The sequence below is a fragment of the Dermacentor variabilis genome, chromosome 1 (assembly GCF_050947875.1).
Source record: "Dermacentor variabilis isolate Ectoservices chromosome 1, ASM5094787v1, whole genome shotgun sequence".
NCBI lineage: Eukaryota > Metazoa > Arthropoda > Arachnida > Ixodida > Ixodidae > Dermacentor > Dermacentor variabilis.
Window position 1 is genome coordinate 285,329,582 of NC_134568.1, and position 18,261 is coordinate 285,347,842.

The 18,261-nt window shown below is 40.6% G+C and overlaps 1 protein-coding gene across 1 annotated transcript in view; it reads right to left on the reverse strand.

The window, feature by feature from the left end:
• Window positions 1-1,345: 1,345 nt before the first annotated feature.
• LOC142566414 (leukocyte surface antigen CD53-like) overlaps window positions 1,346-18,261 on the reverse strand; it is a 31,278-nt gene continuing 14,362 nt past the window's right edge. Inside the window, exons 4-7 of the mRNA XM_075677388.1 lie at window positions 14,510-14,620; window positions 11,428-11,547; window positions 10,504-10,587; window positions 1,346-2,065 (exon numbers count right to left, since the gene is read on the reverse strand). Coding sequence (XP_075533503.1) covers window positions 2,018-2,065; window positions 10,504-10,587; window positions 11,428-11,547; window positions 14,510-14,620 — 363 coding nt within the window. The 3' untranslated portion in view covers window positions 1,346-2,017. The remainder of the gene's footprint in view (window positions 2,066-10,503; window positions 10,588-11,427; window positions 11,548-14,509; window positions 14,621-18,261) is intronic.

Consider the following 18,261-nt stretch of genomic DNA (forward strand, 5'->3'; position numbering starts at 1 on the left):
AAACACTGGAGAAAGCATGAGAATTGCGCATGCGATTCTCATGTTTTTTTTTTGTTGTTGTTCATCTAGTGACACTGTCTAACTATTTTTTCGTGGCAAAAGTCTTCATCCTCAATTCATGCTCTTCGCTCAAACTATTTTTTCGTGGCAAAAGTCTTCATCCTCAATTCATGCTCTTCGCTCAATGAAGGCTAGTTCAAAGTGCCAGCATTCATTATATTTGAAAGACGATATCACAGTAAGTGCATCGCAGGATGCATGTAGTGCTGAAACAAATAATTATACTATAACGGAATAGCACGGCAGCCACTTCATACGAAAATCTGTTTTCTCCGATAAGGTGTCCAATGTTGTGGTCCTTGACTGCAAGGCCAAGATTGATTTTCAGAGAGCCTCGATTTTGATGCTGGTCGAGGCCCCACGAGAACGACAAGGTCACATGCAAAGCGAGAGCATTATGGCTAGCAGATAAAATTTGCCAGCTCTCCCTCAATCACTGTCATAACTGTGCAGAGTTTTCACAGCCCTTCATTGCAATTTACTTTTACATTATACAGCAGTATACTATAGTGTTTCAGCATATCTAACCTGAATGGCACTTCACAAAGAGGCCTTGAAGCCACTGGCAACTGTTAGCTGTTCCCGCTCAACAGGAACAAGACTTTTGTATAATTAAGTTTTCCTTCAGAATGGCCATAATGTTGCAAAATGCAAAACACCTGGTCTGAAAACCTCCAGTTCACAGAATTTCATGGCAAAAAAAAAACTGGCCTATTGAAATGCACCTTCAACAAAAGTTGATCTGCCAGTGAGGACAATCTGGCACCATCTTGCATGTCCACACCCCATTCGCATTTTAATTCCTCACCAGCTCTGCACCACCTTACTCTCTCAGACACACCATTACATTATACGGGTGAGGAACCCACCATAACGACATGCACCCACAAGGGTTCTTGCATCCACTCAACAATTTACAACTGTTGCACTGCTAGCTACAACATAAATTACTATCAGAAAATTATTCTGCATGTTTGCACTGCAAAGTGCATAAATGGGTTTTATGCTTCAAAGGTATCAACATTTTCCAAAATCTCTTCGTTTTCTGTAATGTAAAATGCAGAAGCACAGCTAAGGATCAAACCTGCCGCCCTGCACCTCATATTGCAACTTCTAGCAATGGTGTCTTATTGTTAAGAAGGAATACAACACAAAGGACAAGGTAGCTATGTCTTTTCAGTTTGCCCATTTTTGTTTATCACAATTTTGTAATTACTACATTTCACCACTAGTTCCATCTGCAATTGCAGAAGGAGATATAACAGCAAAGACAACAGCCACAATGTTTCACTCCACAAGCACAGATTAACTTTATTCAATTACAGTGAACATGCGTTTGTAAATACTGTAGCACTTGCTCTAAACAAGATAACTTGTGTAAATTAACAAGCTAAGGAAGTGATAAATCTGCCAAAATATAAGCCCACAAAGGCTTTCATATTGATTTTAAAAAAATAGCCCTTTGGAGAATGCTCTTATTGCTGCCCAAAAATTGTTGCAGCAGCCAGTATTGAAATATATATATAGTTACCCACCATAATAATCAGAAACACATGACAGCTATTTACAGACAACACAACTCTTGAGGTACACTGTAACATGAGACTTGGCTGTTTGTCCCAGCTTGTGCAAATGCAATGAAAACAGGGTTGATCTTATTGTGCGCACTTGTCCCTTCCCAAGATGACTCACCAGAAGAGGCGCAACTGTGAGGGTCGAAGCTTAGCAACATTAAAAACATTTCTTGTTCAACAATATTAAGGCACAACGACATGGTATACAAGGTAGGGATGAGCTTTGGTTGACAAAGGGACAGAAGGTTTTCCTGCCAAAAATAGCGCATGAACTTGTCTGGTATGGGATCAAGGCCACAACACACAGGGTGTGACTTATAGCAGCTGCCATGAATTGAATGAGCAGACCAACAGCCAAAATATACTTTGCACGATGTCCACCATTACTTCACTTGGTTAGCAAGGCAGCACGCAAAGATAATTCCAATAATCTGAAAAAAAAAAAAGATGAAAAATAATCAGTACATAATTTTAACTCTATATGGCATTGGCAAGACTCCCCAATTTAGTATAGTTAAACCTCAATATAACAAACTATCAGACTAACAAATGAAATTCTCAATGTAACGAAGGGCGTTTAAAACACTATTACAATATAAATTTCACTGCTGTCGTGAAGAAATACCGAGGCAATAAATAGAAAATACCACGGATACAGATGGTCAAATGGTTAAATTACATGTGGCTGCTTGCGAACATACCCTTCAAATTGCACACGGTACTGCAGAGAGCGGCCGCCGAAGCCTAGTAGCAAGACCCTCTCACTGTCATGTTCTGTATAAAGTTTAAGTGCAATAAGATCTTATCACATTCCCTGCACAGTGTGCTGTAGGTGTGAGCATGAGCAGAGAAGGTTGGTGGCTTCATGCGCGGTCTTTCTGCATGAGCGAGTGGGGGGGGGGGGGGGGGGCCATAATTGCGCGTCTACTTCTCTAGCCTTGCCATGGCTACGCATGGCTGTCAGATCGGCTAAGCACATACACAGCCTGTGCACCTTATCTTGGAGGTTATGTGCCCCAAGTGCAGTGATAGCAGGAACGAAGATGGCAATCTTCCCATGTGTTTAGTGCTGGAGACTTTCGAAGGCACGTTATAGCAAGGGGCCCATTTGTTCCCTTCTGACTGAGCTCTTCATGATAGCGTTGTCCCACTGCAGGCGACACTTTCGGCCGCTGCAGTGGAGCGGACGCAAAAGCCTCGAACGCTTCGCTTTGTAGCACCACAGATGCGAAGATTTAGTCGACACAGATTTAAACCTTTGGTCGCAGACTCTCAAATTTAACAAAATGAAGAAGTTTCTCTCGCTGAAATTCAATTTTTCAAACTGCCCAATAATTAGGAAAATGTTACAATGCCTTCTGTGTAAGAAAAATGTGTCAGCAACTACACTTATTTGCATAAAAATTTGAATTTCAATAGAAAAAAAGCCACAGTTCCGCCCAAAAAGCAAAGCACCAATTGCGATAGCAAAATATTAGATAGCTATATGAAGTAAGGATAGTAGTTTCATAAGCAGTATAAACTTGTAAACACTCGCTTACTAACTAAATTAGCAGTGACAGAATGCGCAAGTGCGGATGAACAAGGATGTAGAAAGAAAGAGACAAAGAAACAGGGCTGTCTGTGTTTCTACGTCTTCGTTCAGTCAAGCCTACACATTAAATCATGGATTCAAAACAACTAGCCCGCCAACATCTTTTAACTGAATTACAAACACGGTCTCACGCACAGGTAAACATGAACACATCTTGCTCGGTGAGTGTGGAAACTCGCCGTCAAAATGCTGTAGTGAGGAATAGTGGCAGCAGCAGTTAGCGAATCGACTTTTGTGCATCTCTCACTTCAATGTGAATGAAACGCCAAAAGACAGCGCATACGAAGCTACTGGTACTATGCACACTCTGCAAACATTGCAGATCGCTTTCAAGATACGGCAGCCGCACGGCCGTGCTGTAAGCAGCAACCACCAGAGAACCCCCTTGCCTGTCACTCCTTAAAGAGCCCCTCACCAGGCCCCATAGCAAATTTTGGTTATACGCTGGACATTGTTACGTGTCCTCTAGGGAGCGTTCTGCCACAAAAATTTTTAAAGTTTCAAGTCAGCTCATTAATTGCAGAGATAAATATATTTCAATACCGCAAACCCACGCTTTCAGCAGGCGGGCTCCACTGCATAGCGAGACTCCCTCCCTCTCCACTCGCCCCGTCTAGCCTTCGCAAGCGAAATTCCTTCCCTGTGTTCTCCCATGCTGGACCTCGAGGATCGCGTGACACATAGGTCACAAGCCCCGCCTTCAACTTTTTTCCGGCGCTACGCATTTCCGCTGATGGCGTCATGTGTGAGCTGTTGTCTGATTCGCATAGTGCATGATTTTGCACAGTGTGCATCATGCACAGAGCTCGAACAGTACTCTCGGCTTGGCAATGTTGAGATCAAGGGCATTCCCTGTTCCCAAGGAGAGGACTGTATCGCAATAATGACAACAGTAGGAGACAAAATTGGCTGTCCCGTATCGCCTAGCGATCTGGACATTGTTCATCGCGTACCCACCAGAGCTAACGACAAAAAAAATATCATTGCACGGTTCTGCTCCAGAGCTAAGAAAGCTGATTTTGTGAGCAAGGCGCGTAAAGCCAAACTCTGTCTTAGTGACATTGGATTTTCTGGCTCATTTAATGCTCCCGTCTTTGTAAATGAGCATCTAACCCCATCCAACAAGGCTGTCTTTTCGAAAGCCCTAACTTTGAAGAAAGAAAAGAACTGGATGTTCCTTTGGACGGACAACTGCCAAATCAAGGCTAGGAAAACCACTAACAGCAAAGTTCTCCGCATTCGAGACGAATCTGACCTAACCAAAATAGACTAGAGCTCATTGTTTAACCAATTGACATAACAATTATGGCTTCCCTACTGAAACCTCATCAAGTGAATTCCTTTTTGAGGGGATTTCATTCCATCATTCATTTTAACGCGAGGAGTCTTCGTAAGCACTTTGACTCAATCGATAATTTCCTCGCATCGCTAACTAGTTCGTTTTCGCTAATTGCCATTACTGAAACTTGGTTATCTGACGACGACAAAAATTTATATTGCTTCCCTAGCTATAAATCGGAATACTGCAATAGATTAACGAGCTGTCACGGTGGTGCGGCCATATTTGTTTCTCCTAATATTGCTTATCGAAGAAGACATGACCTATCCTTAACCATTACTAATTGCGAAACTGTTTGGATTGAATTCAGTAACTGCTTTCTTGCTCAAGACAACAAGGATTTCATATTTGGCTGCATTTACCGTTCTCCTTCATCATCAGTTAATGATTTCTGTACTAATCTTGATCATATCTTACACACTATATCACTAGAAAATAAGAATGTTGTTATGATGGGTGATATAAATATTAATTTACTAGATGAAACATCACCCATATGTATTCACTATACTAGTTTGTTCCATAGCTACGGATATGATTGTTTAATTGACGTCCCCACACGGGAAGTTTCTAACGGCACTGGTACACTTATTGATCATGCTCTTTCTAATCTCCTTCATTCACCAGAGGCAAGAGTTTTGCACATCGACATTACTGATCATTATCCCCTGCTCTTAAGCTTTAACTCCAACGTACGACCTTGCCCACTTACACATACTAAAAACGTTCTGGACAAAGTCTGCTTCATAACTGCTGTTGCTAATACAAATTGGTCTGAAATTAAATCACTAAACGACCCACAGAAAGCATTTTCCACATTTTTTTCACGTATTATATCATACCTACGGCAGTTCACCTGCAAAAAGAAATGTAAAAAAACTGTAGCATTTTCTCACAATCCATGGATCTCGCAGCAGTTATTAACAGCTTTACGTAAACGGGATAACTTATATAGGAAGACCAAAAGGCAACCGTTTAACATGAACTTACGTGCCCGATATAAAAACTTCTGTAACACTCTTACCTGTAAACTAAAATCAGCTAAGCGACTGTATTTCGAGCAAAAAATTTTACAGGCGGCTAATAACAGTAAAAAAAAATGGGACATCGTCAACTCTTTCTTAAACAGGAACACACGACTAAACCACGTATCTAGAATTTTAAATAATGGAGTCGAGCTAAATTCCCCTGCAGATATGGCTGAGGCTTTTAGTAGTTTTTTCTTTCCTAACACTTTACCTTCCTCTACACAGACCATCAGCATGAACCGTCTACCTCATTCATTCTTTTTATTTCCTACAACGCCGGAAGAAATAACTGCAGTTATAAATAATCTAAAAGTGACAAGCGCTGGAATTGATGAAGTCCACCCTGCTAACATTAAATTAATTGTGCACTTAATTTCAGATATACTTTCATTTATTGTTAATTTATTTTTCAAGACTGGTTTATTTCCTTCTGAACTTAAGCGTGGCAAAGTCATCCCAGTTTTTAAGAAAGGCGATAGCTCATTAATAAATAATTACCGACCTATTTGCATTCTACCATTCTTTGGGAAAGTTATTGAGAAACTAATTGAAATACGGCTAACGAAATACCTTTCCAAATTTAATATTCTCTCTTCATGCCAGTTTGGTTTTCGGCACGGATATTCCACAGAGATGGCACTTATTCATCTTACTGATCAACTAAAAAAATTAATCGACGAAGGATTTCTCGCCGCTTCAGTTTTTATCGATTTAACGCAAGCATTTGATAGTATAAATCATAATATCCTTTTTTCGAAGCTCGAAGCTATTGGCATTTGTGGGCCTGCCCTCTCACTACTAAAAAGCTACTTATATAACAGAGTTCAAGTTGTTTCCATTTCCAACGCTTATTCTAGACAGCGAATTACTAACGTTGGTGTGCCCCAGGGATCTATCCTGGGTCCACTTCTATTCTTGGTTTATATTAATGATTTACCTAACTGTCTCTCTTCCACAAAATGCATTCTGTACGCAGATGACACCACTATATTCACATTTCATAAAGATATCTCATCTCTCGTTAATAAGTTAAATGCTGACTTAGAAAATATCCTAAGGTGGTGTAATGTTAACATGTTATCTATTAATGCAACTAAGACTAGATTTGTTGTATTCTCTTCTCATCAGCGAAACATACCATCCATTCCACCTATCACTTTCGGTTCTCACCGCCTTCCTCCAAGTTCATGTTCATCTTTTCTTGGTATTCTACTTGATTGTAATTTGAAATATCACAATCACATTGCTAACATAAAAAAGAAAATAGCTTACGGTATACGCATCTTAATTAAAACACGCCCTTACTTCTCACGTGCCACATTACTCTCGCTTTACCACTCTTTTGTCCACTCTCACATTACTTATGGCATAATATGTTGGGGTAACACCTATAATACTCATACTGCATCTCTCCAGACAGTTCAGAACCAAGCCATAAGAATAATTACTTACAGCCCACGCTTTTCTAATGCCACTTCCCTACTACGCCAGAATAACATTCTTACCATATCTGGACTCACTAAATACAACCTAGGTATTTTTTTCTACAGATTTGTGAATAATGAGCTACCATCGATCCCATTTTCGCCTTCTAACCTGATGATTCATAGTACCACCAGATTTGTGTTGAATAACAATTTTCTTTTACCAAGAATCCGTACTAACTATGGTAAACAGTCTGTAGAATTCTCTTCCATATCAATATGGAACACGCTTCCTTTCACAATAAAAAACTCAAGATCTTTATCACATTTTAAAAGAGAACTAAAAATGTATTTTTTATTGTTAGATTAACGACAAGGATTACTGTAGTCGGTCATTGTTCGCTTTTTTCTTCTCTTTTTTGTTTTTCTTTTTTTTTCTCTTTTTTTTTTCCTTTGTTGTAAATAAACTGCTGGTATTTTGTTCGCGCACAATTTTGCTGCTACCATGAGATATGCTAAACCTTGTTATTTTTTTGTAATCAATCATGTATTTTGTTCTGTAACCGTTCTTTTCCTGTTGCTTGTATACTTCCTTATTATATGCTGTTGTTGCCTTTAGATGTTAACTACAATAACCGTTCTTGTACAGGAGGTCCCGATACAGTCTTTGACTATGGGACCTCCTTCTGCATACTAAGTACTTGCAATTGTGACCCAACTTCTAATAATAAATTTTTGATTCTGATTCTGATTCTGATTCTAAGGAAACATGACTAGCGGATCGCAGAGCATGATCACACACTGGAGCACTGTAGAAAATGGCATAGTTTCGGTACCTATGCATGTGACCGCACGACCGTGGGAACAAGCAGACTAAGCGCAACTACATCTCTCTTGCTTCGGTGCGAAGTAAAACAAAAAACATGCAGACATTCCATTTGTGTGTTTTAGTATTTCTTTAAACTTCAATTCGACAATTCAAGCAACAGATCGCACAGATAACACATGTCTTTAATTCTCGAAGTCACGTGTCACCACGAGTGACGTCACACTGTGGACTCAAGTACGTAGGCGCAGGGACACGAGTACGTCATCCTCCAGCTTGAAGCGTGGCGGCCGCGAGGACAAGGAAAAACGTCGTTCAGTTTAAAATTTCAGACCTTTCTGCAGCGCGTGGCGATGTAATACTTTGCAGACACGATCGTAATCGCTCAATGTATGCTCTGCGCTTGTCAGCTTAAAATGACCAGACCTGGTCAGGGGCCCTTGAAGTTAGTTCTCACGGTCAGCTCATTCTAATTCAATTCTATTCACTACCTGCAAACTTTCAGCACAAGTAGGGGAACACCATTTGCTCTCACGTATGCAAACATTTTCATGGGCAGCTTGAAGCAAACCTGATAAAATCATACCCTTTAAAACCCCACACCTACCTGTGTTACCTTGACGACATAGTTATAACATGGTAACATGGCATAAGTATACTAACTGACCTAATTAGCCATTTAAACTGTTTTCACCCTAGTATTGAATTTACTGCTCAAAACTCTCCTAGTCAAATCAACTTCCTCGACAGGACGGTCTACATAGAGCATGGAAAACTGAGAACAACACTTTACCGGAAGCCTACGGATAGGCAGCAATATTTAGACTACACCAGTCATCCATTATCCGCGACACTGCAAGCGAGAAATTTTTGTTGGAAAAGTGAAACAAATAAGAAGAATCTGTAGCAAAGACAATGATTATATCCATCACTTAAATGTCCTTAAAGCACCACTAGCAGAAACAAACTATCCACAAGTTCCTCTCAACAGGAATATTCAAACTGCTTTCACCCTAGTATTGAATTTACTGCTCGCAACTCTCCTAGTCAAATCAACTTCCTCGACAGGACGGTCTACATAGAGAATGGAAAACTGAGAACAAGACTTTACCGGAAGCCTACGGATAGGCAGCAATACTTAGACTACACCAGTCATCACCCGCGACACTGCAAGCGAGAAATTTTTGTTGGAAAAGTGAAACAAATAAGAATCTGTAGTAAAGACAATGATTATATCCATCACTTAAATGGCCTTAAAGCAACACTAGCAGAAACAAACTATCCACAAGTTCCTCTCGACAGGAATATGACGTCGCGTCAAGATTGGAGAGGCAATCGCAAATAGCTAAGAAACAGCCTACACCAGACTCAAAGACCACCAGCCTTTATAACAAAATATTCCAATGCCCTCCCAAACAAACAACACTCTATGAAAATACACCCAATATATCAAGTAATGAGCGTCTGAGAAAAGTGTTCCCGGTGGTACCAAGGTTGACCTATCGCTGCAACAGAAACTTTCAAGATATGCTAGTGCACGCGAAAATCAGCCAACATCATTCCCTTATAATAAAAGCATGTTTTTGCGTCCCAGGTGCAAGATCTGCAGGCACCTTCAAAGTGACCTTAAAATTAAAAGTACCACAAATAGCTATACACACGAAGTTAAAAGTAGCTTTACTTGCACTTGTTGCAATGTTTTATGTGCTGAAATGTTCCTTCTGTAAGAAACAGTATATCAGCTAAATGGGACAATCAATGAAAGGTTAAACGGACATCACATGCACATAGCTAACAAGTTTCCCAAAGCCGTCACCGAGCATTTGAACCAACCAGGTCGTAACGTTGAAGAACTTGAACTCTACATCCTAGTCAAATTTCCGTTCTGTGCGAGACAGAAAATAAAATACAGAGAATCTTACCTCGTTCATAAGTTCAAGAGATTGTAACCAACAGGCATAAACATTTCAAAGTGAGCTTTAGAATCTATTCACTATGCTAAATTTCAAGCTATAGACAACAGCACCTAGTTATTTTTATTTCTAATCGGATTGCTTAGTTTCCCCCCCTCTTCCTTTCTTTCATTTTTTAATATATTTATTCTTTTTTCCACGAGCACCATTACCTGCCACTGTTTTTCTCTCTCAGAGAGACGATAGTTTACAACCTCCCCCACACTCTTGTCGTCCAGGCCCCTTCCACAAAAAAAAGGAACCTACATTGACAAACCAACCGGCTGACACGACGCTACCTTACGGTAGCCAATTGAAACAGAAAAACATGCCTTCCCCCCTCTCTCTCCTAAATGCACAAAGAGGGGTGCAGAATAAAATAACCGATGGTTTATTACATGCCAGAGTTGTGTTTGGCTCAGAAAAACTAATGGATGGCTGTGACTACGTTGGATTCTTTAATCTGCAGAGGCATTTTTGAATTCCATCCCCACCAGAATGCAGTCACCTCAATTTAATTGGACCCCAAGGCCTTGTAAGCTGTAAAACATCTTCCGAGTGGCCATGATGCGTGTGGAATAAGATAAAAAGAGACTGGTGCTGCAGCTGCCTATTAGACAGTACCTTGAGCTGTGTTATTCATACTAAGACATCTTACATGCCGATTCAGGGCAAAAAACAATGTATGTAGCATAGCAAATCTCACCTCAATCAAACCAATACCAATTCCTGCAACTCCAACATAAACTGCGTACTGCGAGAGGTCCTCCTTCACTTTGTCATAGCAGCCCTGAACAAAAAAGATATAGCCATAGTAAATTGAACATAATGTCAGCTTAGTTTCCTACACAACTGTGCAGTTTTGCTGTTCACCTCTTGATCACAATGTAAATGGCAGTGTATATAGACAATAAAAAAAATAAATACATGCCTCTGACAATCCTAAAGCGATCCTAGCCCAATGTTTTATTATTCAAGCATTAAAAGCTACTTGTGACAAGCACAACAAGATCGCCAAACACAGCACACATCTGTGGACCGATAGTACACTGCCATAGCAGAGACACTACAAAGTGGTTGTTTGTAGTATATGACATCCTACATGTACAATGTAAGCATTAACATAATTAATTTGGGGGTAATTAACATTTCTTAATTATGCAAATGATTTGCAACTTCTTTATTCTGAGTTTATAGAGGCCAAAACCACAATCTGGTTACGAGAAATGCCACAGTGGGAGGACTCTGGATTAATTTTGACCACTTGAAGTCCTTTAACGTGCACCCAAAGCACGGTACACAATCATTTCTTAATTCCACCCCCATCGGCCCGTAGCCAGCGAAATCGAAGCAACAACCTTGTACTCGGCAGTGCAATGCCATAGCCACTGAGCTACCGCAGCCGGTAGTACAGGAGAACTGAGCGAGACCGTGACAGACAGGCATTTTGAGTGATTCCACCTGCTGTGTGCAACCAAGTGCAATGAAAACTAATGCTTGCCTCCCTTAAAAGTGCAATGCCCTTAAATTTAAAGGAAAAGCTTTACAAATCACATCACATTAGCAGTTCACTAGCCACGATGCATTCTGATAAGCAAACAATATGTAATGAGCATGCAAGATGGCATACCTTGTCATAATAGGTCTTTTGTTTGGTGCAGTCTTCACCATCAGTACAACAGCTGCCCGGTGGTGAACGAGTTTTAGTTCTGGACCAGTCATTGGGCCCATTCACACCGCAGCACTTCAGCTACACAGACAGCAAACAAATTCCCTTTTAATTCAAGCTTACAAACAAACAGATGCCAGACAAAGCCTCAAGCTAGAGCAGTGAAAAAGCCAATGTCCTTCCCGGATTGTTACATAAACAGGTACCATATGCCTCTCATTCGCACAAAACTGGCACTTATGACGCGAACCTAGCAGGAACGACAGGAAGAACTACTTCAGCTAGACCAACAACATTGAATCACAATTTGTAAGACCAGGGGAAAAGGTCCTCTTCAAAGCATCAGCCTGCATTATTTTTTCTCAATGGTTGATCATGTTTCTTTCACCAGCCATGTCAACATTTCTGCTGCCACATTTTGCATGCCAATGCAGTGGAACTCCAAGCTTGACTCATTTCAGAAAGGCAGCCACAGCTGCCAACACTTACATAGACCTCTGTTAAACATAACATCAGTTGCACTCACAAAAAGCTCTTGATTGTGTGTTTCGTGTTTGTGTTGAAATTAGACCTTTACCTCAATTGCAATTTTCGATTGTTCTTAGAGCCTAGCTAGATATCTCTAGCACACAGAAGCATGGACACCTCTTTTAAATGTAGATACGAAAATTAGCATAGGGAACTCATGTATATATCCTCCCTTTGGTTAACTTAATGAAGTGACACTATACTGATATTGAATCATGACGCCCAGAACTCGACAATATGCAGCAATAAATGCCAAAAATGGTTAAAATTAAGACAAGATCTGTGTCCAAACATACTACAGTCAAACCTCACTATAATGAAATAGAATATAACAAAATAATGGATAAGTAAGAGCAATTCTCTTTGAAATCCCCATAGAGATTCATAGTGCAGTACATGCAATAATGGATATATGTAATGACCTTTTACTGTATGTTACACAGGTGCAGCCATAATATCTTCAGATATGCAACAAAAAGTAGGCTAAAAGTAGGCACCAGAACACTTCTGTTTGCAGCTATATTATGTTTAGAGAGACAAATTAACTAATGAAAGGAAGGAATGAGGCAGGCTGACAGATGAAACTAGAACAGATAACAGCTGCCAGCTGTTCAGGAAAGAGGGGATAGAAAAATAGAAATGCAAGACAGAAAGTAATGAAGGAGGTAATAAAGAGAGGTGACACTCCAAAGGCTAAAGTAAAGCTGCCACAAAGAATAAAGTAAGGCAGTGGGAACAGAAAGGAAAAAAAGAAGTCACTGTAGGTAGTTCAACTAATTATGGGATTCTACATGCCAAAACCATGGTTTGATTATGAGGCACGTCGTAGTGAGGGGGGGCTCCGGTATAATTTGGACCACCTGGGGTTCTTTAACGTACATCTAAATCTAAGTACACGGCTGTTTTAGCATTTCATCCTTATACAAATGCGGCTGCTGCAGTGAACACGCCACATAAGTCATAAGTTAAGAACGGCAAACCTCGGAATCATTGCTGCCAGTGGAATTTTTGTTTGCTGTTTACACTACAATATCACAACACTTAGCATGGAAACCCTTGTAGGCAGTATGTGAACCATGCTAAATGCAAGCTGACAAAATAGAAAATCTGGTTAATTGTTGAGACAAAGATGTAAGCTAATCTTTTTTCCTGAAGACTTGTGGCATGTGAAGAAAGTAGATGAGGCAGGCCTGCAAACAGCCTGAAGTTGTTTTATGTTTAAAGTGCACAGATATCCCCAAAACAAAAATATTGCATGCAATGCATTATGTATCAACTTAAGGAAAAAAATGTCATACGTGACATGAATGAAGGCACAGACCAGCACTGATAACCCTAAACCATTAATAAAAGTGGCCGTGCACCAGTAGCACGCAGCAAAATATACAATTACTGCTGTGCTCGCAAGAAAATTGTGCACTCTCCGATCTCTACAGCCACATTGCTCCTTCCATCCATTAAAACAAAATTCAGTGCAAAATTTGACATTTCTAGCAATGACCTGGCAAGAAAAATCGGGCAGCCGCCAGACAAGTTTTAGCAAAGAATTTTCTTTGGCGAGTTGGTTCATAACTGAGAAGGAAAGCAAGTGCAAAAGAAACGAGGATGATCAAGACGAGTACACAGAGCTGACGCTTCCTGCGTACTCGTCTCGATAGTCCTTGTTTCTTTCACGCTTCTGTTTTCCTTCTCAGATAATTTGAAAAAGAAAATTTCTGTAATGTTCTGAACACATGATCAATAGAAAAATATTCCCTGCTGACAGACAATTCTTCTAGTGTAATATCGATTGTAACAAAAACCAAGAACAATGCCTGTGCCACATTTGATGCTTTTTGACGCATGACTTGCCCTCAGAAGTAATATTTGTAACTAGTATCCAGGTTTAAAAATCTTCACTCACACACGACACCAGGGCCACTGCTCTAACTTTCAATGTTCCAGGTATGCCTTGAGCAATTTCTCAATTCTTTGCAATACCTTAAAATGTGCTCCTTTGAAATGGCAATCTCAATTATGATTTTTCAATCACAACTGCCACAGTAACTGCTTTCCTTGCTAAACTTGTGCTTCAGCATTCAAGTTTTGTTTCTTACAAAAGAGGAGCTACAGGTCATTGATTTTGCATTTCACATACACTAAAGCGTAAGATGTGCACTGCCTCTTTCTATCGGACAATACATTTGAACTTATTTGCAGTAAATGCAAGAGTGCAGTTATGGATAGACACCTAAGACTTAATACCATTCAGAATGCTGACTGTCATTAAGGGTCAATCAGTAATTAAATTAATTTGCCAAACTATACAGAACTGTACAAGGTGTTTAGTGTTGCAAAACGAGTAGGTTAAAGGCAAAGAAATGAAGCAGAGCACTGTACACAAGCCAGCAAAACACACTTTCATAGACACATACACCCTAACATCTACCTTTTAACAACCACATTATGGTAGCTACAAAAAAGGAGCTGCTAAAAAGCAGGGGCTCAGTTACAATTCAGATTCTTGCATACTAACCTCATGCTGGATGAAATCCCAAGCTTCCCGAATCGGCTTCAGCCTACCTTCACCTTCTCTGTCATAGTCTTGCAAGGTTTGCTCGAACCTATCTCGGGCAATGTGTTCAACCTGCATTGAAATAGATTTCACTCGTGACGACAGTCCAAATGTATCGAGTAACATGAATTCAAGACATTAAACCATGAATGCCAAGGTTCACAAAATAAACCATCTTGAAATTAAAACTACCATTTCTTCTTTCCTTGCTAGTTTCCTAGCACATCAAAAACACATACCACAGACGCCGCAGGCGCCCCAACAGCCCAATGCTCAAACCTTACACATCAACCAAGTCCTAATCTCAAAGGTGCACGCATTTTGTAAGGGATGAAAGAGAGCATTATAATATTTTTCAGTCATGTGAATTCTAATCAGCATTAAATATCGGTACACAGGTTTTCTTGCATGCTATCACATGAATTAAACTCAAAGCCTTATGCTCAGCGACAGCATCACAGCTCCTTCCTTAGCCAGCATGGCAGGTTGTGTTGTCACTTGCTCTTGCCAGACAAAGTAGCAACACGTCAGTGCTTTTCTTTATGAAGCAACCCGGCTTGGCTTTATAGAAACTCCAACAAGCAAGCACTTCAGAAACACAGCAATATTGACTATAAATACTTGTACCAGTAGCAAAGAACCAAGCAATCAGTCTTGATTGCAACAAATTTATATCGCACCTTTACACACCAATAAGAGAGGGATATAAGTAAATACACCAATATGGGGTTCATAAACCATGATATGCTCAATTAAAAATTAAATTCTGGGGGTTTTATGTGCCAAAACCCCGATCATCATCAGCAGCAGCCTGGTTACGCCCACTGCAGGGCAAAGGCCTCTCCCATACTTCTCCAACTACCCCGGTCTTGTACTAATTGTGGCCATATTGTCCCTGCAAACTTCTTAACCTCATCCGCCCACCTAACTTTCTGCCGCCCTCTGCTGCGCTTCCGTTCCCTTGGAATCCATTCCGTAACTCTTAATGACCATCGGTTATCTTCCCTCCTCATTACGTGTCCTGCCCATGCCCCCCCCCCCCCCCCCCCCCCCCATTTCTTTTTCTTGATTTCAACTAAGATATCATTAACTCGCGTTTGTTCCCTCACCCAATCAGCTCTTTTCTTATCCCTTAACGCTAAACCTATCATTCTTTCCATAGCTCGTTGCGTCGTCCTCAATTTAAGTAGAACTCTTTTCGTAAGCCTCCAGGTTTCTGCCCCGTACGCAAGTACTGGTAAGACACAGCTGTTATAAACTTTTCTCTTGAGGGATAATGGCAACCTGCTGTGCATGATCTGAGAATGCCTGCCAAACGCACCCTAGCCCATTCTTATTCTTCTGATTATTTCAGCCTCATGATTCGGATCCGCAGTCACTACCTGTCCTAAGTAGATGTATTCCCTTACCACTTCCAGTGCCTCACTACCTATCGTAAATTGCTGTTCTCTTCCGAGACTGTTAAACATCACTTTAGTTTTCTGCAGATTAATTTTTAGACCCACCCTTCGGCTTTGCCTCTCCAGGTCAGTGAGCATGCATTGCAGTTGGTCCCCTGCGTTACTAAGCAAGGCAATATCGTCAGCGAATCTAAAGTTACTAAGGTATTCTCCATTAACTCTTATCCCCAATTCTTCCCAATCCAGGTCTGAATACCTCCTGTAAACACGCTGTGAATAGCACTGGAGAGATCGTACTTCCCTGCCTGACGCCTCTCTTTGCCATAATGGAGGACTCCAAATTAATTTTGAGCATTTGGTGTTCTTTAACGTGCACCTAAATCTAAGTAGACTAGAATAAATTATAATACACTAATACAGCAGCAGCATGTAATATATATACATATATATATACAGGGCTATATGTAGTACAGATAAGTACCCAAGTTAGTGGATGGATTGATAGCCATCACCGTAGTGCAATTCGCAGTGTAAGGCTCATGCAATGCGGAGGTCGTGGATTCGGCTCCCACCAGCAGCAAGTTATCTTCTCGTCCATTTTCATTTCTCTTTTATATTATTTCCTACATTTCCATTTCAGTCACAGCTAATTTCCCCAATGCTTTCCTTGGCTTCATTGTCTGTTGGCTCTATATGGTCATGATTACCAAGAATTGAGCCCCTCAGTTTCCCTTCCCTCGTTTATATATAGTAGGCTCAGTGTAGGCTGAACATAGGCAGGACACCATTCCAATTATATTATTCTGACCCTGGATGCCATGTACAACAACATGGTGATAAGGGGGCGCTCCGGCACCAGCCACGAATTCCACCTACAACACAAACTTCAAACAGCTAAGCATGCAGCACACAATCCTCCGCCGTTTCACTGCGCTGTGCAAACGCAATTTTATGTGCACTAGCTTGCTACCACGTAAACTTTACGCCGACAGTTTGCCACATGTGCTTCGTTTAGAAAAATGTACACTCTCTAATCTGGGTCAAATGTGGAAAATTATTCACACCTTAAAGGTTGCGAAAGCACAGCTCCTGCATCATATTGATGGCATGGTGCAAGCAACTGAAAAAGAACACGAGCTGGCATGAAGGAAATGAGTGTTCATGTTCATTTTTTTTACCTCCCATTATCTCGGCACATTCTGGATTTATCCAAGGCAAAAGGTAGTCTGATACAGCAATGTCCCACCCACATGATCCTTATAGCATGAAGTTGCATTTAATTTCAACTATATCACATTTCAGCTAATGAAAGAATCAAGGCAAGCATGAACAACTGGTTATTTATTGCTTCAAAAATGGAACCCACTGAGTCAGCAAAAGACACGTTTACTGTCAGGAGTCCGCAGAGACTGAAGGTAATTATTCATCTTATATTTAATTTGTCGAATTTATATGAGACACTTCAATGTCAGAAGGCTGCGATTTAATTGTTCTCACTCTGTATACCACGCTTTTTACGATATTGCATCCCTTGTTCAATCACTGTTGATCAATCCATATGTATTGAACAAAGAAGCTGCCATGTGCAACACGAGCCCTGTGCAGCGAAAGATGTGGCGAGTGAAAGGCCAATACATGCGCACACCCGTGCAAGTTCGTCTTGCTCTGCTAGGGAATAGGCAAGCACCAACGTCGGTGGAGAAACTTGATGTGTGGTCTATGTTCCATAGCATCAGCTGCAATGCCACATGAACTGAAAGAAACTGTTCATCTGCAACTTTGCAGCAACCATTTATCCTGGTCCAGTATATTTGAGAAAACAAGGCAGTCAATCATTAGCAACTATGAAGTTCTTGCTCGCAATATACTGCCACGCACACTCCTCCTCACCCACCCATGTCAATGCCAACAAGAATAATTTGTGTGTTTCTTAATGAAATAAGTATGATATTGGTTTAGTATAAAACTCGCCATATTCTGGGGTTTTACGTGCCATAACAACAATCTAATTATGAGACACTGTAGTGGGAGACTCTGGATTAACTTTGACCACCTGGTGTTCTTTAATGTGCACCTTGATCTAAGCACATGAGCAGTTTTGCATTTCGCCCCCATCAAAATGTTGCCAGCATCAAACCTATGACCTCAAGCAATGCCATAGCCACCAAGTTACCTCAGCAGGTGACAAAACTTGCAGAAACTGCAAGAACTGCTTATGTATGTGGATGGTGCAGAATTGACAGTAGTACATGCAAGTTTTGTTCAAATACTGAAATGAATGCAAATAATCTAGAGAAGCTAATTTTTCCATGC